The sequence below is a fragment of the Nilaparvata lugens genome, chromosome X, assembly GCF_014356525.2.
Source record: "Nilaparvata lugens isolate BPH chromosome X, ASM1435652v1, whole genome shotgun sequence".
In the NCBI taxonomy this organism is placed as follows: Eukaryota; Metazoa; Arthropoda; class Insecta; order Hemiptera; family Delphacidae; genus Nilaparvata; species Nilaparvata lugens.
The window spans coordinates 59,458,784-59,477,693 of NC_052518.1; the positions used below are offsets into that span (position 1 = coordinate 59,458,784).

Genomic DNA, 18,910 nt, shown 5'->3' on the forward strand with positions numbered 1-18,910 from the left:
GCATTTTCCCACTTGTCACATCCTTGACATACAAATGCATGCTTACACATGCAGCAAGGTGCATTCAGAGAAAAAATATCAAATTCTCACAATTCACTCAAATTCTCACTTCCAGATATCTCGAATAACAATATTTCGAATGTAATCTCCTCATTAATTTTCATAATTAACATCACATGTTGACTTGCTAAATTTCTTCTCAATATTATTATTGTGATTTTCATTATGTTCGTTGATTTCACAGAGTTCGAGACTGCATAATCACTCCAGTCTTCGAGGAGGAAAGACGTGTGAAGAACTAGTGTAAGCAGAGAGAGAGAGAGAGAGAGAGAGAGAGAGAGAGAGAGACAGTACAGCACATCATTCATTGCATGTAAGTATGATACAATTCTTTATTTTTCTAATCATGATTTTTCAGAAGTTACTTGTTTCCTGATTACTTAGGAATCACTAATATCTCGATTACAACAGAGTGCATATTGTACAATATCCAGCTTGTTTTCCCACAGCATCTTCTTTTTCATCATTTGTCGTTTCTTTTCCATTATAGCTCATCTTTTTATATATACAAAATGGAACATGTATCACTTTTTCATAAGGATTTTCAATAATATATTTGCAATATACACATTGCAGATATGATTTCTCATGTAAAAAGTATCCATTTATTGCAAAATAGTCTGCTCTATTAATAAATACCGAGAGCTTGAATGGTTCTGGACGATGGAAAGTTAAAACTCGCTCTTCATATTGCCGTAGAATATTATTATTGAAATTCTCCTCTTCACATGAAATATTATCTTCTTTGCGCCATCCACAATTTGGACTACATCGCTCATGTTCCTTACTAGGATCATCTGTTGGCAACCAATTTTCTAAATATACTGAACAAAACACGCATTGAACAATGTCAGGTGCTCGCACAAATTTAAAACCTTGTTTAGCCATATTTTGAGGTGACAACAGACTCGATTCTAATTTCCAACGATTATCAAATGTTAATAACCTCAATCGTTCGTGCATGAAAATCTGATCCTGTGAGAGCATTTTTTGCACTGTACTTGCAGCTTGTTAAATCACAACTGATTTTTAGATTAATGTTTACTTGTTTTTATATCTAATTCTGTGCCATAGTAATATATTCTTTGTTTGTTTTCAGTAACCCGCTAGTAGCAGAGATGGAGCATAGCAGAGAACACAGAGTTGGAGGGGTGAGTTCGCGAGCAATTCGCCATCGCATTTCCTTCGAAAACGTAGCACCTGACATTGAAAATGTGCTTCAAAACTCGAAAACTCGTGTTTTCGAGATAATAAGAGAACACGCTGCACGTTTCGAAGGAAATGTCAAATGGTTTTTAGTATTAAATGTATTATTGTATAAGATGGTAGTTTTAGAATCAGAGGAATCCGAAGCTGTTTCATCCATTGTGAATCTTCATAGCTACTCGGCCATAGGCATGAATGTCTTGGAGAGTTATGACGAATTGAATGAACAATTTATGTTAGCAGTTAGGAAAATTTTAAGTTCATTCGATAACTTTGTTCGATTTGGGAGTGGGTGGGTGTTGAAGAAGATTGACTCGCTTGATGTAAATGTGATTAGATATAATCCAATGTACACAAGCAGTTATATTCAAACACCCCAGTTCATCAACAATAAGAAATGTGTTATCAATATCAAAAATCTTTCTGATAAAAAGTGTTTTCTGTGGAGTGTTCTAGCCTATTTTCACCAGAAACCGAATAACAGTCGCTTAACGGTGAAATATTTGAGCAAATTTGCTCACAGGCTGAACACTCGCGGAGTTAATTTCCCAACCACCAATCGCAACATAAAGAAATTTGAAATTCTCAATACAGACATCGCAATTCATGTTATCGCGTATGACAACAAAAAGTTTTTCCCCTATCGAACAAGCATATTCCGTACGCGTAAATACCAAATTAATCTTTTAATGTTGAAAGGCGATGCAGGAAAAACTCATTTTTGTTTAATTAACACCGCGAACGGGAAAAATGGATTGTCGCGTCTTCTTTCTCACCTTTCGAAAGCTAAAGAACAAGTAGCTGTTTGTAATTTCTGTTTTCACAGATTTACATCAGACAAAAGAGTAAACCGGGATGGGAAAGCAAATTTGATGAGACATCTAGAGCTTTGTTCAAAGTTCCAGTCTCAGAGAACTTCATACCCAAAATGTGGTGAGACAATCAAATTTAGAAAACTCGGTTCGACTTTGAAGAAAAAGTATACAATCTACACGGATTTGGAAACATTTGTTGTGAATATGGATGATAATGAATCTGAGGATGTACCTATTACCAGAAGTTACACCAAGAAAACGGTGCGTCATATTCCATGCGGGTATTGTTTCGTTGTAATTGATGTGAATGGGGATATCGCGTACGGGCCAGTACTCTATAGATCGAGTAATATCAATGAAAAGATCATGGAGAAATTTCTCAAGGAAATAGTCGAAGTGGGTGATTTATTGAGTGCAGATATAAAATGTGAAATTCCGATGGAGCATTTAAGTGATCGTCAGCAACGCGAATTTCAAAACGCTGATAAGTGCGGCCTTTGCGATGAAGTTTTTACCGAAACAGACACAAAGGTTCGCCATCATGCACATGAAAATGGAAAGTTTTTGTGTGCTGCTCATGTGTCGTGTAATTTAAATACTCGAACTGACGATACGATTAGCTATTACTTCCATAATTTTAGGGGATTTGACAGTCATTTTATTCTAAAAGCTCTCGCAAAATGTAAAAAAGAAATTTCCTGTATTGCCAATACATCAGAAAGATTTTTGACATTGACAGTGGGAAAAATCAAGTTTTTAGATTCATATAAATTTATGAATGAATCTTTAGAAGTATTAGTGCGCAACTTGGTAGATAGTACAGATATGGAATCGAAGTTCAAACGACTGTTTTCAGTATTTAATGACCCCGATCTCGAACAAAGGCAACTATTGTTGAAAAAAGGAGTATATCCCTATTCGTACATATCTTGCCCTGAAAAATTCGCTGAGACTTCTCTCCCTCCGATAGAATGTTTTTATAATGATCTTAACGATACACCCCTCTCCCCCAAAGAATATGAGCATGCACAAAGAGTGTTCTCAACATTCAAGTTGAAATCTCTCGGCAAGTATCATGATTTCTATCTGTGCCTAGACGTCATGCTATTAGTTGAGGTTTTCGAAGAAATGAGGTCAACGCTTTTTAGGTCATATGGCCTCGATGTGACTCATTTTCTTTCGCTTGCTCATTACACTTGGAATTGTATGTTAAAGTTCACCCGGGTTGAACTCCAATTGATTAGCAATCCTGATATACATCTATTGTTTGAATCAGGAATGCGCGGTGGTGTTTCGTTTATTGGCAAGCGTTATTGCGAAGCCAATAACAAACACATCCCTGACACATACGATCCCACAAAACCAAGTAACTATTTGCTTTATATAGATTGTAATTCTTTGTATGCGCACTCTATGAATCAATTCTTACCTTATGGAATTTTCAAGTTCCTCTCAGAGGAAGAAATCCATGCTCTTGACTTTACAAATTTGGAGAGTGAATCAGAAACTGGTTATGTAATTGAATGTGATCTCAAGTACCCACAGGAGTTACATGATATGCATGCCAATTTCCCTCTCGCTCCACTTCATCAAATTCCTCCTAGCGAATTGTTCTCCGAGTACCAAACCAATGAGAACGGTCAAACTCTGACTAAAAAACTCATGAACACGCTTTTTGATCGAGAGAGGTACATTGTTCATTACATGAATTTGAAACTGTACCTTCAACTCGGATTGCAATTAACAAAGGTACATCGAGTCATTAGCTTTTCCCAATCGCCTTGGTTGAAGAACTACATTGAGTTCAATACCTGTAATAGGCAAGCCGCGAAAAATAAATTTGAAGTGTCCTTCTTTAAACAGATGAGTAACTTATGCTATGGAAAATCGATACAGGGAAATCGGCATCAATGTAATGTTCAAATTATCACAGACGCCAAGCGTCTAGATAAGTACATTTCAAATCCCCTATGTAAACGCTGGCAAATAATAAGTTCGGATGTGATTGCGGTTTTCTCGCGAAAGTTGGAACTAAAAATGAATAAGCCAATCTATTCAGGTTTCTGCATTCTGGATTTGAGTAAACTGCACATGTATGATTTTTTCTATTGTAAATTGCAAAAAATCATACCATGGCAACGCATCCAGCTCTGTATGACTGATACAGATGGCTTCCTCTTATCATTGGAGACACCCGACGTCTACCAACTGATAAGAGAAAATCTAGAATTGTTTGACACTTCAAATTACCCAGCTGAGCACGAATGCTTCTCCAATGAGAGGAATAAAGTTGTAGGGAAATTTAAGGATGAGGCAGCTTCATTTCCTTTAAAATCTTTTCTGGGATTACGGGCGAAATTATATTCATATCTTGTAAATAATGAGAAGGAGGAAACTGTAAATGAGTGTGTAGCAAAAGGTGTGAAGACACATGTGAAAAATAGAAAACTTAGTTTTGACTTGTATAAGAAATGTTTGATTGAACGATGTCAACATATAGAAAAATGTAATATGTTGAGATCCTTCAATCATAACATGCATCAAATTGAATACGCAAAGGTTTGTTTAAGCCCATTCGATGACAAGCGCTTTATTGCAGAGAACGGAATCGATACATTACCATTCGGTCACTACAAAATAGCAAACTGATGGCACAGATCAGTGTGTGTGTAACGAGCTAGTGACCAACACATCGAATTCTGTTTCAAGCGTGTCTTCACACAAAGAATAAGAAGAATGAGTAATATTAGAGCAAAATTAGCAGCAGAGCTTCACTCTGCTGCACGTGTAAATTACCCCACACGCAGATATGAGTTGAAGAATGAGAACGATTTATATCAATCAGATCTGATTGAGATGGGTAGCTTATCTAAATTCAATAAAGGATATCGTTATATTTTAGTTGTTATTAATTGTTTTACTAAGTACGCTTATTGTATACCTTTAAAGAATAAGACTGCACAAAGTGTTTATAATGCACTCGAACCCATTATTTGTAAGAATAGACATATGCGTTTTTTCCAGACAGATGGAGGGAAGGAGTATTTTAATAAGCATGTGAAAGATTTGTTAGATAAGTATAATATCAAGCATTATTCTGTTTTTACTGATAAGAAAGCTAGTATCGCTGAGAGATTTAATCGTACAATTGACTGAAAAAATTACCTCACTTACTGATCATTTTTTCAGAAACAGGCAAGGACTCGAAGAATTTAACTTAAATAATTGTACAAACCTTCCGAGTCTACCCTATTTTATTGACCACAAAAACCGCAAATGGCTAATAGATATAGGCTCCGAAAAAAACTATATTCATCCAAGCATTCTTACCAAAGATGACCAACTAATTGAGAAAGATTTTATAGTTAAGACCGCCACATGGGCAAAAATGGGTCACAATTTTATAAAATTTGACACTTTCGAAACATTTGCACTCGACTCATAGTTCCTTTGCAAGTATTTCCTTTTTCCAATGGCTATGATGCATTATTGGGTTGCGAAACATTGGAACAACTTAAAGCCTCCGTTAATTTGTCAAAAATGCAACTTGAATTCGAAAATGGTATCTTTATTCCCCTAAAACGTGAAAAAACTAAAGTTGACCTGAAACGAGGATGGCATAAATTCAAACTTCCCGTAAAAGGTAACCTCAAATATGGAGTCGTTCAAAAAATCGAAAATAATGATTTAACAATTGAAGATTCCCTCGTGCAATTCGATGAACAATTTACATATTGTCTGATTCATGCCAACCAGGACAAGACTGTTCATCTTGATCCCCTTGACATTGAAGAAGTGCATCGTGTAGTCAATCATGGAATAATACCTGATACAAAAAATATCTCAGTCTCTAGCCTCGATATGCAGGAATTGTTCCACTCTTTTAGTGAAAATACATTGGATGAAATACGCAATGAAATACCCTCTCTAATTCGTACATCTCACATGAACGAAGAAGAAAGAGAATTTATCATGGAATTGTTATCAGAGTTCCCTGAAATGATTAAGTGTGAACACAACTCTCTAACAAGCACTAATCTTCTCCAAAATAGAATTAAAACCAAGATTGACGATTATATCTATACCAAGAACCATCGCTAGCCCGAATGCTATAGAGAAGATGTTAAAATTGAAATTGAAAAACTCTTGAAGAACAAGGTCATTCAACATAGTAATTCCCCGTACAATTCCCCAATTTGGGTTGTCCCAAAGAAAAAAGATGTGTCCGGTAAGCGTAAAATCCACATAGTAATTGACTATCGTAAGCTTAATGACATCACTGTAAGTGATAGGTTCCCACTCCCTAACATAGAAGATTTATTCGGAAAAATCAGAAAAGCTACATACTTTTCAGCGATAGATTTGTCATCAGGTTTTCACCAAATTGAAATGGATCCTGAATCTATCCCAAAAACCGCTTTCTCCACAGGAAATGGTCATTTTGAATTTCTGCGCATGCCTTTCGGTTTAAAAAATGCCCCTCCGACTTTTCAAAGAGCAATGAATCTGATTTTCTCAGACACACCCAACGTCCTTGTCTACTTGGACGACATAATTATTTTTTCAGACAGCCTTTCCGAACACAAAAAGCATCTTCGGACGGTATTATAAAAATTGAAAAATCACAACCTTCAAATTCAATTGGATAAAACCGAATTCTTCAAACGAGAACTATTGTATTTAGGGCACATAATTTCGAGTGATGGCCTACACTCGAAATACATACATACATGACTACATACATACCACATACATACTACATACATACTACGTACATACAATACTACATACAATACTACATACATACTCGAAAAACTCATACATGGGGATGGAATCCAGAAAAATTAAACGCTGTAAAGAACTTTCCAATACCTAAAACACCTAAAGCAATTAATCAATTCTCAGGTCTCACTGGCTACTACCGTAAAATTATCTATAACTACGCGAAAATTGCTAAACCTCTTACGCATTGTCTTCACAAAGATGCAAAAGTCGATCCCACAAACAAGGAATTTTTAAATGCTTTCGAAACTTAAAAAATCTGCATTGCAAAACGAACCAATTCTCAGACTTCCAGAATTCTCAAAAAGCTTCACACTCACCACAGATGCAAGCTAATTTGCGATTGGAGCAGTCCTGTCGCAAAATTTTGAGAAAAACGATCTCCCTATTGCCTATGTCTCTCGCACTTTAAATAGGTCAGAGGAAAATCTCTACAATTGAAAAAGAACTTCTTGTAATCGTATGGGCATGTAAACATTTCAGACCATACCTATACGGCCAACGTTTTGTATTGAAAACTGATCACAAACCTCTTGTTTGGTTGAAGAGTCTGAAAGAACCCAATTCAAAACTATTACGATGGCGACTCCTATTAGAGGAATTTGATTTCGAAATTCAATTTTTAAAGGGTGAAACCAATTTTGTGGCCGAAAGTTTGTCTAGAATAAAACTTGACACGCACGATCTTTTAAATACTCTGTCAACCTTGCCTCAGTTCTTCAGGATTTCATTGATGACTACTGCCCACCTGCAATTCCCAATAATGACAATGTAAGTACTCAAACGGTACACAGTCAACTTAGTTCAGATAATAATCATATTGCAATCATGGATGAGGACAAGATCATTAATGTTGAACACAATCAAATAATCATCAAACGAGGTACAGACGATCCCACATTCCAAAAAATATTTAATAAGAATCGGCTAACCATTTATTTCGACGCCTTTTTCGATCTAGATTGTATGCTTGCTATTTGCCGTGAATATCTAAGACCGAACACAACTTATGGACTTTTTTGTAAAGGAACAGGTATACTAGAACGCTCATTTACAGACTTTCAAAGACGGTTAACTTCCTTGATTTGCGAACACTTTGCGACCATTACCATTAAAATATATTCTAAGTTTGTTATTGATGTAACTAAAACTGATGAGCAACAAGAGATTATTGCACAACACCATGTAGGAAAAACATGCCATCGAGGTATTAATGAAAATCTCGCAAAACTTAAACAGAAATACTACTGGCCATGTATGATTGATGATGTTAAACTTTTCATAAACCAATGTACTACCTGTGCACAAACTGAATACGAACGCCACCCAATTAAAGAGAAGTATCAAATAACACCTACGCCATCTAAACCATTTGAAAAGCTTCAAGTCGATACGTATACCTTCAAACAAATGAAAATCTTAACTATAGTCGATTGCTTTTCAAAGAAACTAACGACATTCCCCCTAGAAACTCTCAACTCACATGAAATAAATGAGACCTTCATTCAATATCTCTCCTTTTTCCCATGCCCCTCCGAGGTTCAATCAGACAATGGACGAGAATTTGATAATCACAGTTTCAAACAGCTTCTTCATCTTTATGATATTGAACTCCATCTTACAACACCCGGTCACCCAGACTCTCAAGGCCTAATTGAACGCACTCATTCTACCCTAGGAGAAATACTCAACACAGTACTCCTTGAGAAACCTAATATTAAAACAGACGAAGCGTTACTGATTGCAGTGACAGCCTATAATAATTCTCTCAATTCCACCCATAGTATGACACCTTTCGAAATGATGTTTGGTCACGTAAAACCAGCGCCAACCCCTATTGCAAATGACATACTCGAAGAACAAGTCTACTCTCATTTTGACAAATTGAAAACACTCCACAAATTGACTAGAGATAAAGTAGTTTCGGGAAAAAACAAATAGAACTAATAGATTAAATGAATCCAGAGAAGAAACAACCGATTTGCCAACCACTGTCTTCATCAAGTCAATTCATAATAGAAAAGAAAAACCGAAATATTTCGAAGCTAAGGTGACAGGCCCAAGACAGGCGACATCTCAGAATAAACGCGAACCTTTCAGAATCCACCCTAAACGTCTTAAAAGACCTCGAAAGATCATTAAGAAATCTACTGTTACAGATGCTGACCAGAATGATGCTGATAGGCCTACTGCTGGCCCTAGTAATCAAACTCAGAGTCCACGGATATGAGCTCACGGACTCAACAAATACAGCCGGAGCAATCCCAATTAAAACAAGTAGCGATGTTTTTTCTAACACATCTCATGCACATATTCACACTATAAATATACCAGCTCTAGGTTACGAAATTGACGTAAGTAGATGCATAACCCGGATTCAAACGCTTTTTTTTATTACTTTTCCCCCCCTCCCCCCTCCCCCCGCACCCATCCTACCTTCCCCGCACCTCCCCCGCTCCTGCCGCACCTCTCCCGCCCCCGCCCCCCTTAGAAGAACCTCTCTCTCTCTCTCTAGAAGAAGAGGAAGAAGAAGGAGAAGAAGAAGAGGAAGAAGAAGGAGAAGAAGAAGAGGAAGAAGAAGGAGAAGAAGAAGAGGAAGAAGAAGGAGAAGAAGAAGGAGAGGAAGATGATACTCTCTCTCTCCTTCTAACTAGAGCATGACAAGAGAGAGAGAGAGTATCATCTTCCTCTCCTTCTTCTTCTCCTTCTTCTTCTCTTCTTCTTCTCCTTCTTCTTCTCTTCTTCTTCTCCTTCTTCTTCTCTTCTTCTTCTCCTTCTTCTTCCTCTTCTTCTAGAGAGAGAGAGAGAGGTTCTTCTAAGGGGGGCGGGGGCGGGAGAGGTGCGGCAGGAGCGGGGGAGGTGCGGGGAAGGTAGGATGGGTGCGGGGGGAGGGGGGAGGGGGGGGAAAAGTAATAAAAAAAAGCGTTTGAATCCGGGTTATGCATCTACTTATGTCAATTTCGTAACCTAGAGCTGGTATATTTATAGTGTGAATATGTGCATGAGATGTGTTAGAAAAAACATCGCTACTTGTTTTAATTGGGATTGCTCCGGCTGTATTTGTTGAGTCCGTGAGCTCATATCCGTGGACTCTGAGTTTGATTACTAGGGCCAGCAGTAGGCCTATCAGCATCATTCTGGTCAGCATCTGTAACAGTAGATTTCTTAATGATCTTTCGAGGTCTTTTAAGACGTTTAGGGTGGATTCTGAAAGGTTCGCGTTTATTCTGAGATGTCGCCTGTCTTGGGCCTGTCACCTTAGCTTCGAAATATTTCGGTTTTTCTTTTCTATTATGAATTGACTTGATGAAGACAGTGGTTGGCAAATCGGTTGTTTCTTCTCTGGATTCATTTAATCTATTAGTTCTATTTGTTTTTTCCCGAAACTACTTTATCTCTAGTCAATTTGTGGAGTGTTTTCAATTTGTCAAAATGAGAGTAGACTTGTTCTTCGAGTATGTCATTTGCAATAGGGGTTGGCGCTGGTTTTACGTGACCAAACGTCATTTCGAAAGGTGTCATACTATGGGTGGAATTGAGAGAATTATTATAGGCTGTCACTGTAATCATTAACGCTTCGTCTGTTTTAATATTAGGTTTCTCAAGGAGTACTGTGTTGAGTATTTCTCCTAGGGTAGAATGAGTGCGTTCAATTAGGCCTTGAGAGTCTGGGTGACCGGGTGTTGTAAGATGGAGTTCAATATCATAAAGATGAAGAAGCTGTTTGAAACTGTGATTATCAAATTCTCGTCCATTGTCTGATTGAACCTCGGAGGGGCATGGGAAAAAGGAGAGATATTGAATGAAGGTCTCATTTATTTCATGTGAGTTGAGAGTTTCTAGGGGGAATGTCGTTAGTTTCTTTGAAAAGCAATCGACTATAGTTAAGATTTTCATTTGTTTGAAGGTATACGTATCGACTTGAAGCTTTTCAAATGGTTTAGATGGTGTAGGTGTTATTTGATACTTCTCTTTAATTGGGTGGCGTTCGTATTCAGTTTGTGCACAGGTAGTACATTGGTTTATGAAAAGTTTAACATCATCAATCATACATGGCCAGTAGTATTTCTGTTTAAGTTTTGCGAGATTTTCATTAATACCTCGATGGCATGTTTTTCCTACATGGTGTTGTGCAATAATCTCTTGTTGCTCATCAGTTTTAGTTACATCAATAACAAACTTAGAATATATTTTAATGGTAATGGTCACAAAGTGTTCGCGAATCAAGGAAGTGAACCGTCTTTGAAAGTCTGTAAATGAGCGTTCTAGTATACCTGTTCCTTTACAAAAAAGTCCATAAGTTGTGTTCGGTCTTAGATATTCACGGCAAATAGCAAGCATACAATCTAGATCGAAAAAGGCGTCGAAATAAATGGTTAGCCGATTCTTATTAAATATTTTTTGGAATGTGGGATCGTCTGTACCTCGTTTGATGATTATTTGATTGTGTTCAACATTAATGATCTTGTCCTCATCCATGATTGCAATATGATTATTATCTGAACTAAGTTGACTGTGTACCGTTTGAGTACTTACATTGTCATTATTGGGAATTGCAGGTGGGCAGTAGTCATCAATGAAATCCTGAAGAACTGAGGCAAGGTTGACAGAGTATTTAAAAGATCGTGCGTGTCAAGTTTTATTCTAGACAAACTTTCGGCCACAAAATTGGTTTCACCCTTTAAAAATTGAATTTCGAAATCAAATTCCTCTAATAGGAGTCGCCATCGTAATAGTTTTGAATTGGGTTCTTTCAGACTCTTCAACCAAACAAGAGGTTTGTGATCAGTTTTCAATACAAAACGTTGGCCGTATAGGTATGGTCTGAAATGTTTACATGCCCATACGATTACAAGAAGTTCTTTTTCAATTGTAGAGATTTTCTTCTGACCTATTTAAAGTGCGAGAGACATAGGCAATAGGGAGATCGTTTTTCTCAAAATTTTGCGACAGGACTGCTCCAATCGCAAATTAGCTTGCATCTGTGGTGAGTGTGAAGCTTTTTGAGAATTCTGGAAGTCTGAGAATTGGTTCGTTTTGCAATGCAGATTTTTTAAGTTTCGAAAGCATTTAAAAATTCCTTGTTTGTGGGATCGACTTTTGCATCTTTGTGAAGACAATGCGTAAGAGGTTTAGCAATTTTCGCGTAGTTATAGATAATTTTACGGTAGTAGCCAGTGAGACCTAAGAATTGATTAATTGCTTTAGGTGTTTTAGGTATTGGAAAGTTCTTTACAGCGTTTAATTTTTCTGGATTCCATCCCCATGTATGAGTTTTTCGAGTATGTATGTAGTATTGTATGTAGTATTGTATGTACGTAGTATGTATGTAGTATGTATGTGGTATGTATGTAGTCATGTATGTATGTATTTCGAGTGTAGGCCATCACTCGAAATTATGTGCCCTAAATACAATAGTTCTCGTTTGAAGAATTCGGTTTTATCCAATTGAATTTGAAGGTTGTGATTTTTCAATTTTTATAATACCGTCCGAAGATGCTTTTTGTGTTCGGAAAGGCTGTCTGAAAAAATAATTATGTCGTCCAAGTAGACAAGGACGTTGGGTGTGTCTGAGAAAATCAGATTCATTGCTCTTTGAAAAGTCAGAGGGGCATTTTTTAAACCGAAAGGCATGCGCAGAAATTCAAAATGACCATTTCCTGTGGAGAAAGCGGTTTTTGGGATAGATTCAGGATCCATTTCAATTTGGTGAAAACCTGATGACAAATCTATCGCTGAAAAGTATGTAGCTTTTCTGATTTTTCCGAATAAATCTTCTATGTTAGGGAGTGGGAACCTATCACTTACAGTGATGTCATTAAGCTTACGATAGTCAATTACTATGTGGATTTTACGCTTACCGGACACATCTTTTTTCTTTGGGACAACCCAAATTGGGGAATTGTACGGGGAATTACTATGTTGAATGACCTTGTTCTTCAAGAGTTTTTCAATTTCAATTTTAACATCTTCTCTATAGCATTCGGGCTAGCGATGGTTCTTGGTATAGATATAATCGTCAATCTTGGTTTTAATTCTATTTTGGAGAAGATTAGTGCTTGTTAGAGAGTTGTGTTCACACTTAATCATTTCAGGGAACTCTGATAACAATTCCATGATAAATTCTCTTTCTTCTTCGTTCATGTGAGATGTACAAATTAGAGAGGGTATTTCATTGCGTATTTCATCCAATGTATTTTCACTAAAAGAGTGGAACAATTCCTGCATATCGAGGCTAGAGACTGAGATATTTTTTGTATCAGGTATTATTCCATGATTGACTACACGATGCACTTCTTCAATGTCAAGGGGATCAAGATGAACAGTCTTGTCCTGGTTGGCATGAATCAGACAATATGTAAATTGTTCATCGAATTGCACGAGGGAATCTTCAATTGTTAAATCATTATTTTCGATTTTTTGAACGACTCCATATTTGAGGTTACCTTTTACGGGAAGTTTGAATTTATGCAATCCTCGTTTCAGGTCAACTTTAGTTTTTTCACGTTTTAGGGGAATAAAGATACCATTTTCGAATTCAAGTTGCATTTTTGACAAATTAACGGAGGCTTTAAGTTGTTCCAATGTTTCGCAACCCAATAATGCATCATAGCCATTGGAAAAAGGAAATACTTGCAAAGGAACTATGAGTCGAGTGCAAATGTTTCGAAAGTGTCAAATTTTATAAAATTGTGACCCATTTTTGCCCATGTGGCGGTCTTAACTATAAAATCTTTCTCAATTAGTTGGTCATCTTTGGTAAGAATGCTCGGATGAATATAGTTTTTTTCGGAGCCAATATCTATTAGCCATTTGCGGTTTTTGTGGTCAATAAAATAGGGTAGACTCGGAAGGTTTGTACAATTATTTAAGTTAAATTCTTCGAGTCCTTGCCTGTTTCTGAAAAAATGATCAGTAAGTGAGGTAATTTTTTCAGTCAAAAGGTTCATATGTTTGGTTAATGTGGAGAGCTGATCTTCAACTGAAGAGTTTTCATCAGACTCTTCTACAATGTGATGATTTTGATATGCTCTGTTTGAAACAGTGCACATTGACACGGTGTTGGAATCAGAATGATGCCGATTTGCAAAAGCACTACCATTGTGATTGTTGCTGAATTGTCTGCCATTTTGGAATTTAGGAGGATTTTCAAAATTTGGGGTGTTGTGTCTGGTGAAGCCAGGATGAACGTTTCGTTGCTGATTATTGTAGTGATTGTTTCTGTTGGGACTATTACAACTGTCATTAAAGTGATTGAAGCGATTATCACGATTGTCTTCAAAGTTACGATAGTTATTGTTACGGGAGTTACGAATTGAGGGTTTGGAATCAAATGACTCATCGAAATCATGCAATGAGCTGTTTTGAGCATCTTCAATTGATAGAATTTTGTGTACCCTAAGGAAAGCAGCAGAGTCTGCTGGTACATTTCGAATGAGAGTGGTCATCAATGTGCGATCAAGTTGACTAGTCAAGTAAGTGATTGTGTCATCAGAGAGTTTCTCCATGCTATAGCGATCGATTATAACACTCTTTTTGTACTTAAACCTATCAAGAAAATCATTGGTTGACTCGTTACTGAATGGTTTGAGCATCATGGCTTGTGTTACTAAGTCAGCTATAGGTCTTTTTTCGCAAAAATTATTTTTAATTGCAGTCAATAAGTCAGGAATAGTTCTTCAACCTCGGGCAGCCGTACGGGCTTTCCCTGAGAGATGACTGTAAGTGTGGTGGAATAAAAGCCAGTGGTTAGTCTCTCGTGCTTGCACATTTTGGCTACAGAATTCATCATATATTTCTTGACAAATTCTTAAAAAATAGAGTAGTTCTAGAAGGTCGCCATTAAATGATGGTACTAAATTAGTAGTGCTGGCTGAAAGGATTTTTGAAGCCATTGTACCTTTTCCAAGTTGGTGAGATCCGTGAAGTTCTTGAAGTTGAGGTTGCAGGTGATGTGGAGGGTCCGGACGTGGAGCACTGATATTGTGGGTCACTGGAACTAGTTGGTTCGGCACATCAGATGTCGACTGTTGTGGTTTGAGGCCACTTGAGATTTTTTCGAGAGGTTCGTCCAGGAATCTCCTTGCTGGATGGAACTCGTGTAGGAATTGGTGAAAATCTATTCAGGTGTTGGCCCACAATGGTGGATAGCAGATGATTGAGATGATAACGTCTGCGGGTTACAATCTGTGTGAGTATTGGAGTCTTGCAGTTCTGGTTGTTGCTTTTCGTGGCTGGCTACTGATTCTTTGCACGGTGTCCTGCTGTAGGGTTTCATAGTTCTCTTATGAAAATTCGGCGGAGTGCTGAGAAAAAAAAATCGGCCTGGGAGAGTTCAAAGAACACGAACAATTTCACAAGGAAGATCTACAGAAGTTCGGGCGCCAGTTAAGGGTGCAGGAACACACTGTGCGTTTTTAAAAAGACTTTATTCAGGCCGAGCCTGTACACTACAACTACATAATACAGAATATTGCTTAAGACTACTTTACATTGATTCTAATACCGTATTTATATGAAACAGTTACATTGATAACATTGAGGGAAGCTAGATTAGAAATTACACAATAAACAATAACAACTGATTAGACCAATTTAGTAATGGATTGTAAATAAGATATCAGTAATGGATTGGACTAAGTACATAGAAAGATAATATTAGGGAAAGCTAGATTAGACATTACACAATAAACAATACCAACTGATTAGACCAATTTAGTAATGGATTGCAAATAAGATATCAGTAATGGATTGGACTAAGTACATAGAAAGATAATATTGGGGAAAGCTAGATTAGACATTACACAATAAACAATAACAACTCATTAGACCAATTTAGCTTTATATGATGATTAATCATTGAACTGAGTATATAGAAAGTTATAATCTAGCTCTAGTTATCCCTTTAATCCTTTCCTTCCCAATCCTATCCAGTCTAGTCACTCCACACAAGTATCTAAGTAAAAGCATAGAGAAGCAATAGTGTAATGCTATTGTTTCTCTATGGTACTGATATCTGATATCTTATATATCGTACTGATATCTTATTTGCAATCCATTACTTAATTGGTCTAGTCAGTTGTTATTGTTTATTGGCCACATCCAGTTTCCTTTCCCATGGCTTTTCAATAGGCCATCCCTCTGCACCATGAATCATTGCTGTTTTATGGACCTTACCTCACGGGAATTTCGTTGCATATTTCCTATAATACAAAATAGGCTACATTGGACAAGATGAATAAGTTGGCTTTAATGGAATGATGACAAATTTTGAACTGAAATATTGATAACAACTAATAAAATAACTAATACAAGTTGAATGCAAGTTGCTAAACACATGTTCTACACGTGTGAGGAATAGCAGATGGATCGCCACATCACACCACCGGGCAGACGATTTGGCCAACTTTAATCAATTGCTGACCAACTTGAGTGAAGCATTGGGGCCAGGATAACTCAGATTGTGGAGGCTGTCAGATACTTGTCATCTAATAGATTGTGTAATAAACGGTCAAGGTGTCCCTGTAGATACATCACAGAGCACAGTAAGTAGTGATCCAGGAATGGGTACAAGCTCCAATGAAAGAGGAGAATTCTCTGGTCTTGTCTTTTGAAGTTGAGTACCTTTGACATATTGTATATCTGTCAAATACTCCGAGATGAATGATAATTGATAGAGTTGAATTGATGGAAGTTTATTGGTTGATTTTTGATTGTTGATTTGGTTGAGTTTGTGGAGTGGATTAGTTGGAAAGCATAGACTAGAGGCTTGTGGTCTGTGTTGATACCCTCGCTTCATCGCGAAACCACTAGATCACGCCAACCGCTCACTACCTGAGCACAGAACATTCGCCTAGGCTGTTAAGAGTCCCGTTACTGCTGGCACGCATCCCCAGCGCGCAACACTTACACTGGTAGCTAACTCTTGCCCACTGGAAGGGACTACCCTGCTATTATAAGCAGGCTCCTCCAGTGAGACAAATTAGTTCTTCCCCTGCTGGTAAACCAGTTGGACCTTAACCTAGCTCCGCAGTGCAGGCTGATTGCTTGGCTGAATCGGTCTAGGCGCTGAGACAGCAAGTAATAGCAGCGTTGGTGGGAATGTGAGCGGCCGCAGTAACATCTTCCACCCAGCAATGGTCGGCGTATTTCCGCCTAGCGGACAGACGAAAGATCAAACCAGTCGGTTATTTGATCCCTCCAGCCAGGCTCAGCCAAGCAGCCGAGACAATAGAACAATGGAGTGGCGGTCTTATTCGCGTTCATCAGCAGTTTTCTTTCTCACGATTATTTTTATTTTTGTGTTGCCTATAAACTCCAGTCACCAGTAAAAAGTTTCCAGAAACGTGGTGTACTACCATATTAATGACTTTTCATGATGATTTTTAATTATTTAAAAACATTGTTGACATTCTGAGCCTTTAGGCTAAACTTGGGGTCGCTGAGAACGAATCTGCAATTAGAATTTCTCTATCACGAAAAATAACGAAAAAAATCCAGCTGTTGACCTTCCGGCAACCGTTAGCAGTCATCCTGCAATGCGGCCGAAACACTTCCAAGCCAGACACCCATTACGAATGACAACAAAGCCAAGCTGTAAGAAACCATCCTGCACTACGGCGCTAGGTTTAGAGTGGAGGTACCCAAAAGTTGTTTGCTCCCTCTGACTTGCGGTGAGCTGGTGGAAGTAGAAGGGCCAAGCCGAGTTGAAGCATAGTCTGTGTTTTCCTCCCTTCCTAATCTGCCATATGGTAATTTTTTTTAAGGAAGCAAGAGGTTCTCATAGTATACTGGCCAGCAACTTCCTTTCAAAGATAATATTTTTGAAAAGAAAGCAAGAGGTTGCATGTACCTTCAACCAGTTGTTGTAAGCATTCTCTAACTGAGTGATGCTTAGAAGCATCAATAAATAAAATTCATGGATGAAACACTCGGTTTAACCGAGTGTTTCATCCATGAATTTTCACTCTTCTTTCCCATTCCTGAATTACATAGTACTGTCATTTATGCATGCTTCATCACGAAATATTGCTCTCTCCCAGTCCACATGTTTAGCGGTATTCAAAAAGTGTTTTTTTTTATTATGTTTACTACTAGATTCATTCTTCAGAAGTGTAATTTTCATTTTTGTGAAAATTGAAACTTGAAAGTGTTCAATGCAAAATTTAATCTTTTTATAGGTTGAAAAGAGTTTTAGAAATACATTTTTTTTAGAATTTTAAATTCTCGGCAAAAGTTATCCAATTGATGCTGTAATAATGTGAACTGTTCACATTGAACAGAAATTTGTTCTTCATCCATCGTTGTGGATAACTTGAGTAATTAGGTAATTATCTAGGTAATTCTTACTCACATGAAATACCTGTAAAAATGCTTGCTGTTGATCACGGGGGTCACCAATATAGGCATTTCATTGCATATTTCCAATAATACAAAATACATGAGTATGAGATGAATAAGTTGGCTTGAAATAATGACAAATTATAAACTGAAATATTGATAACAAACTAACACAAGTTGATTACTAGTTGCTGAACACATGTTCCACACGTGTTGAAAATAGCAGATGATTCGCCACACCCTTCACTCTTATGCTGATTTTCCTGTCAGATAACACTCCTGAACGTCTCTTCAAATTTTCCACCCAGATTTTATTCTATAGTCTATTTTGACATCGAGATTTCCGTCAGATGTTAAATGTGAACCAAGATATTTGAAGCTATTCACCTTTTTTACTCCTTCATCTAATAAAGCAATTTCTCCAATGTCCTACCCTCCATTTTTTTGTTTTGTTTTTTTACTTTATTTAACTTTTTTTTCAGTGACTTTAAAATAGTCACTCATTTAACCAGCCTATCCAATTCTATTCTTCTATCACTATTGATCAACCAATAAATAATCGGATCAATTATATTGAGCTCTCAATAATTTTTTTTTTATTCAACGATACATTGCTATCTAGTCTAGGGACTAATGAGCAATCATTTTTCTGTCCTATAATACTAATTAATGCTCCATACAAGAGAATCCTCCATAGGGTCTCCTAT

The 18,910-nt window shown here is 37.3% G+C and overlaps 1 protein-coding gene across 1 annotated transcript; it reads left to right on the forward strand.

Annotated features, from left to right (window-relative positions):
* The first annotated feature begins 332 nt into the window (after positions 1 to 332).
* LOC120354632 lies at positions 333 to 18,699 on the forward strand. Its single transcript, XM_039441999.1, has 3 exons — positions 333 to 373; positions 1,160 to 2,781; positions 18,686 to 18,699. Exons 2-3 carry the CDS (start codon positions 1,179 to 1,181, stop codon positions 18,697 to 18,699), a joined length of 1,617 nt encoding a protein of 538 aa, XP_039297933.1. The 5' UTR covers positions 333 to 373; positions 1,160 to 1,178.
* The last annotated feature ends 211 nt before the right edge of the window (positions 18,700 to 18,910 follow it).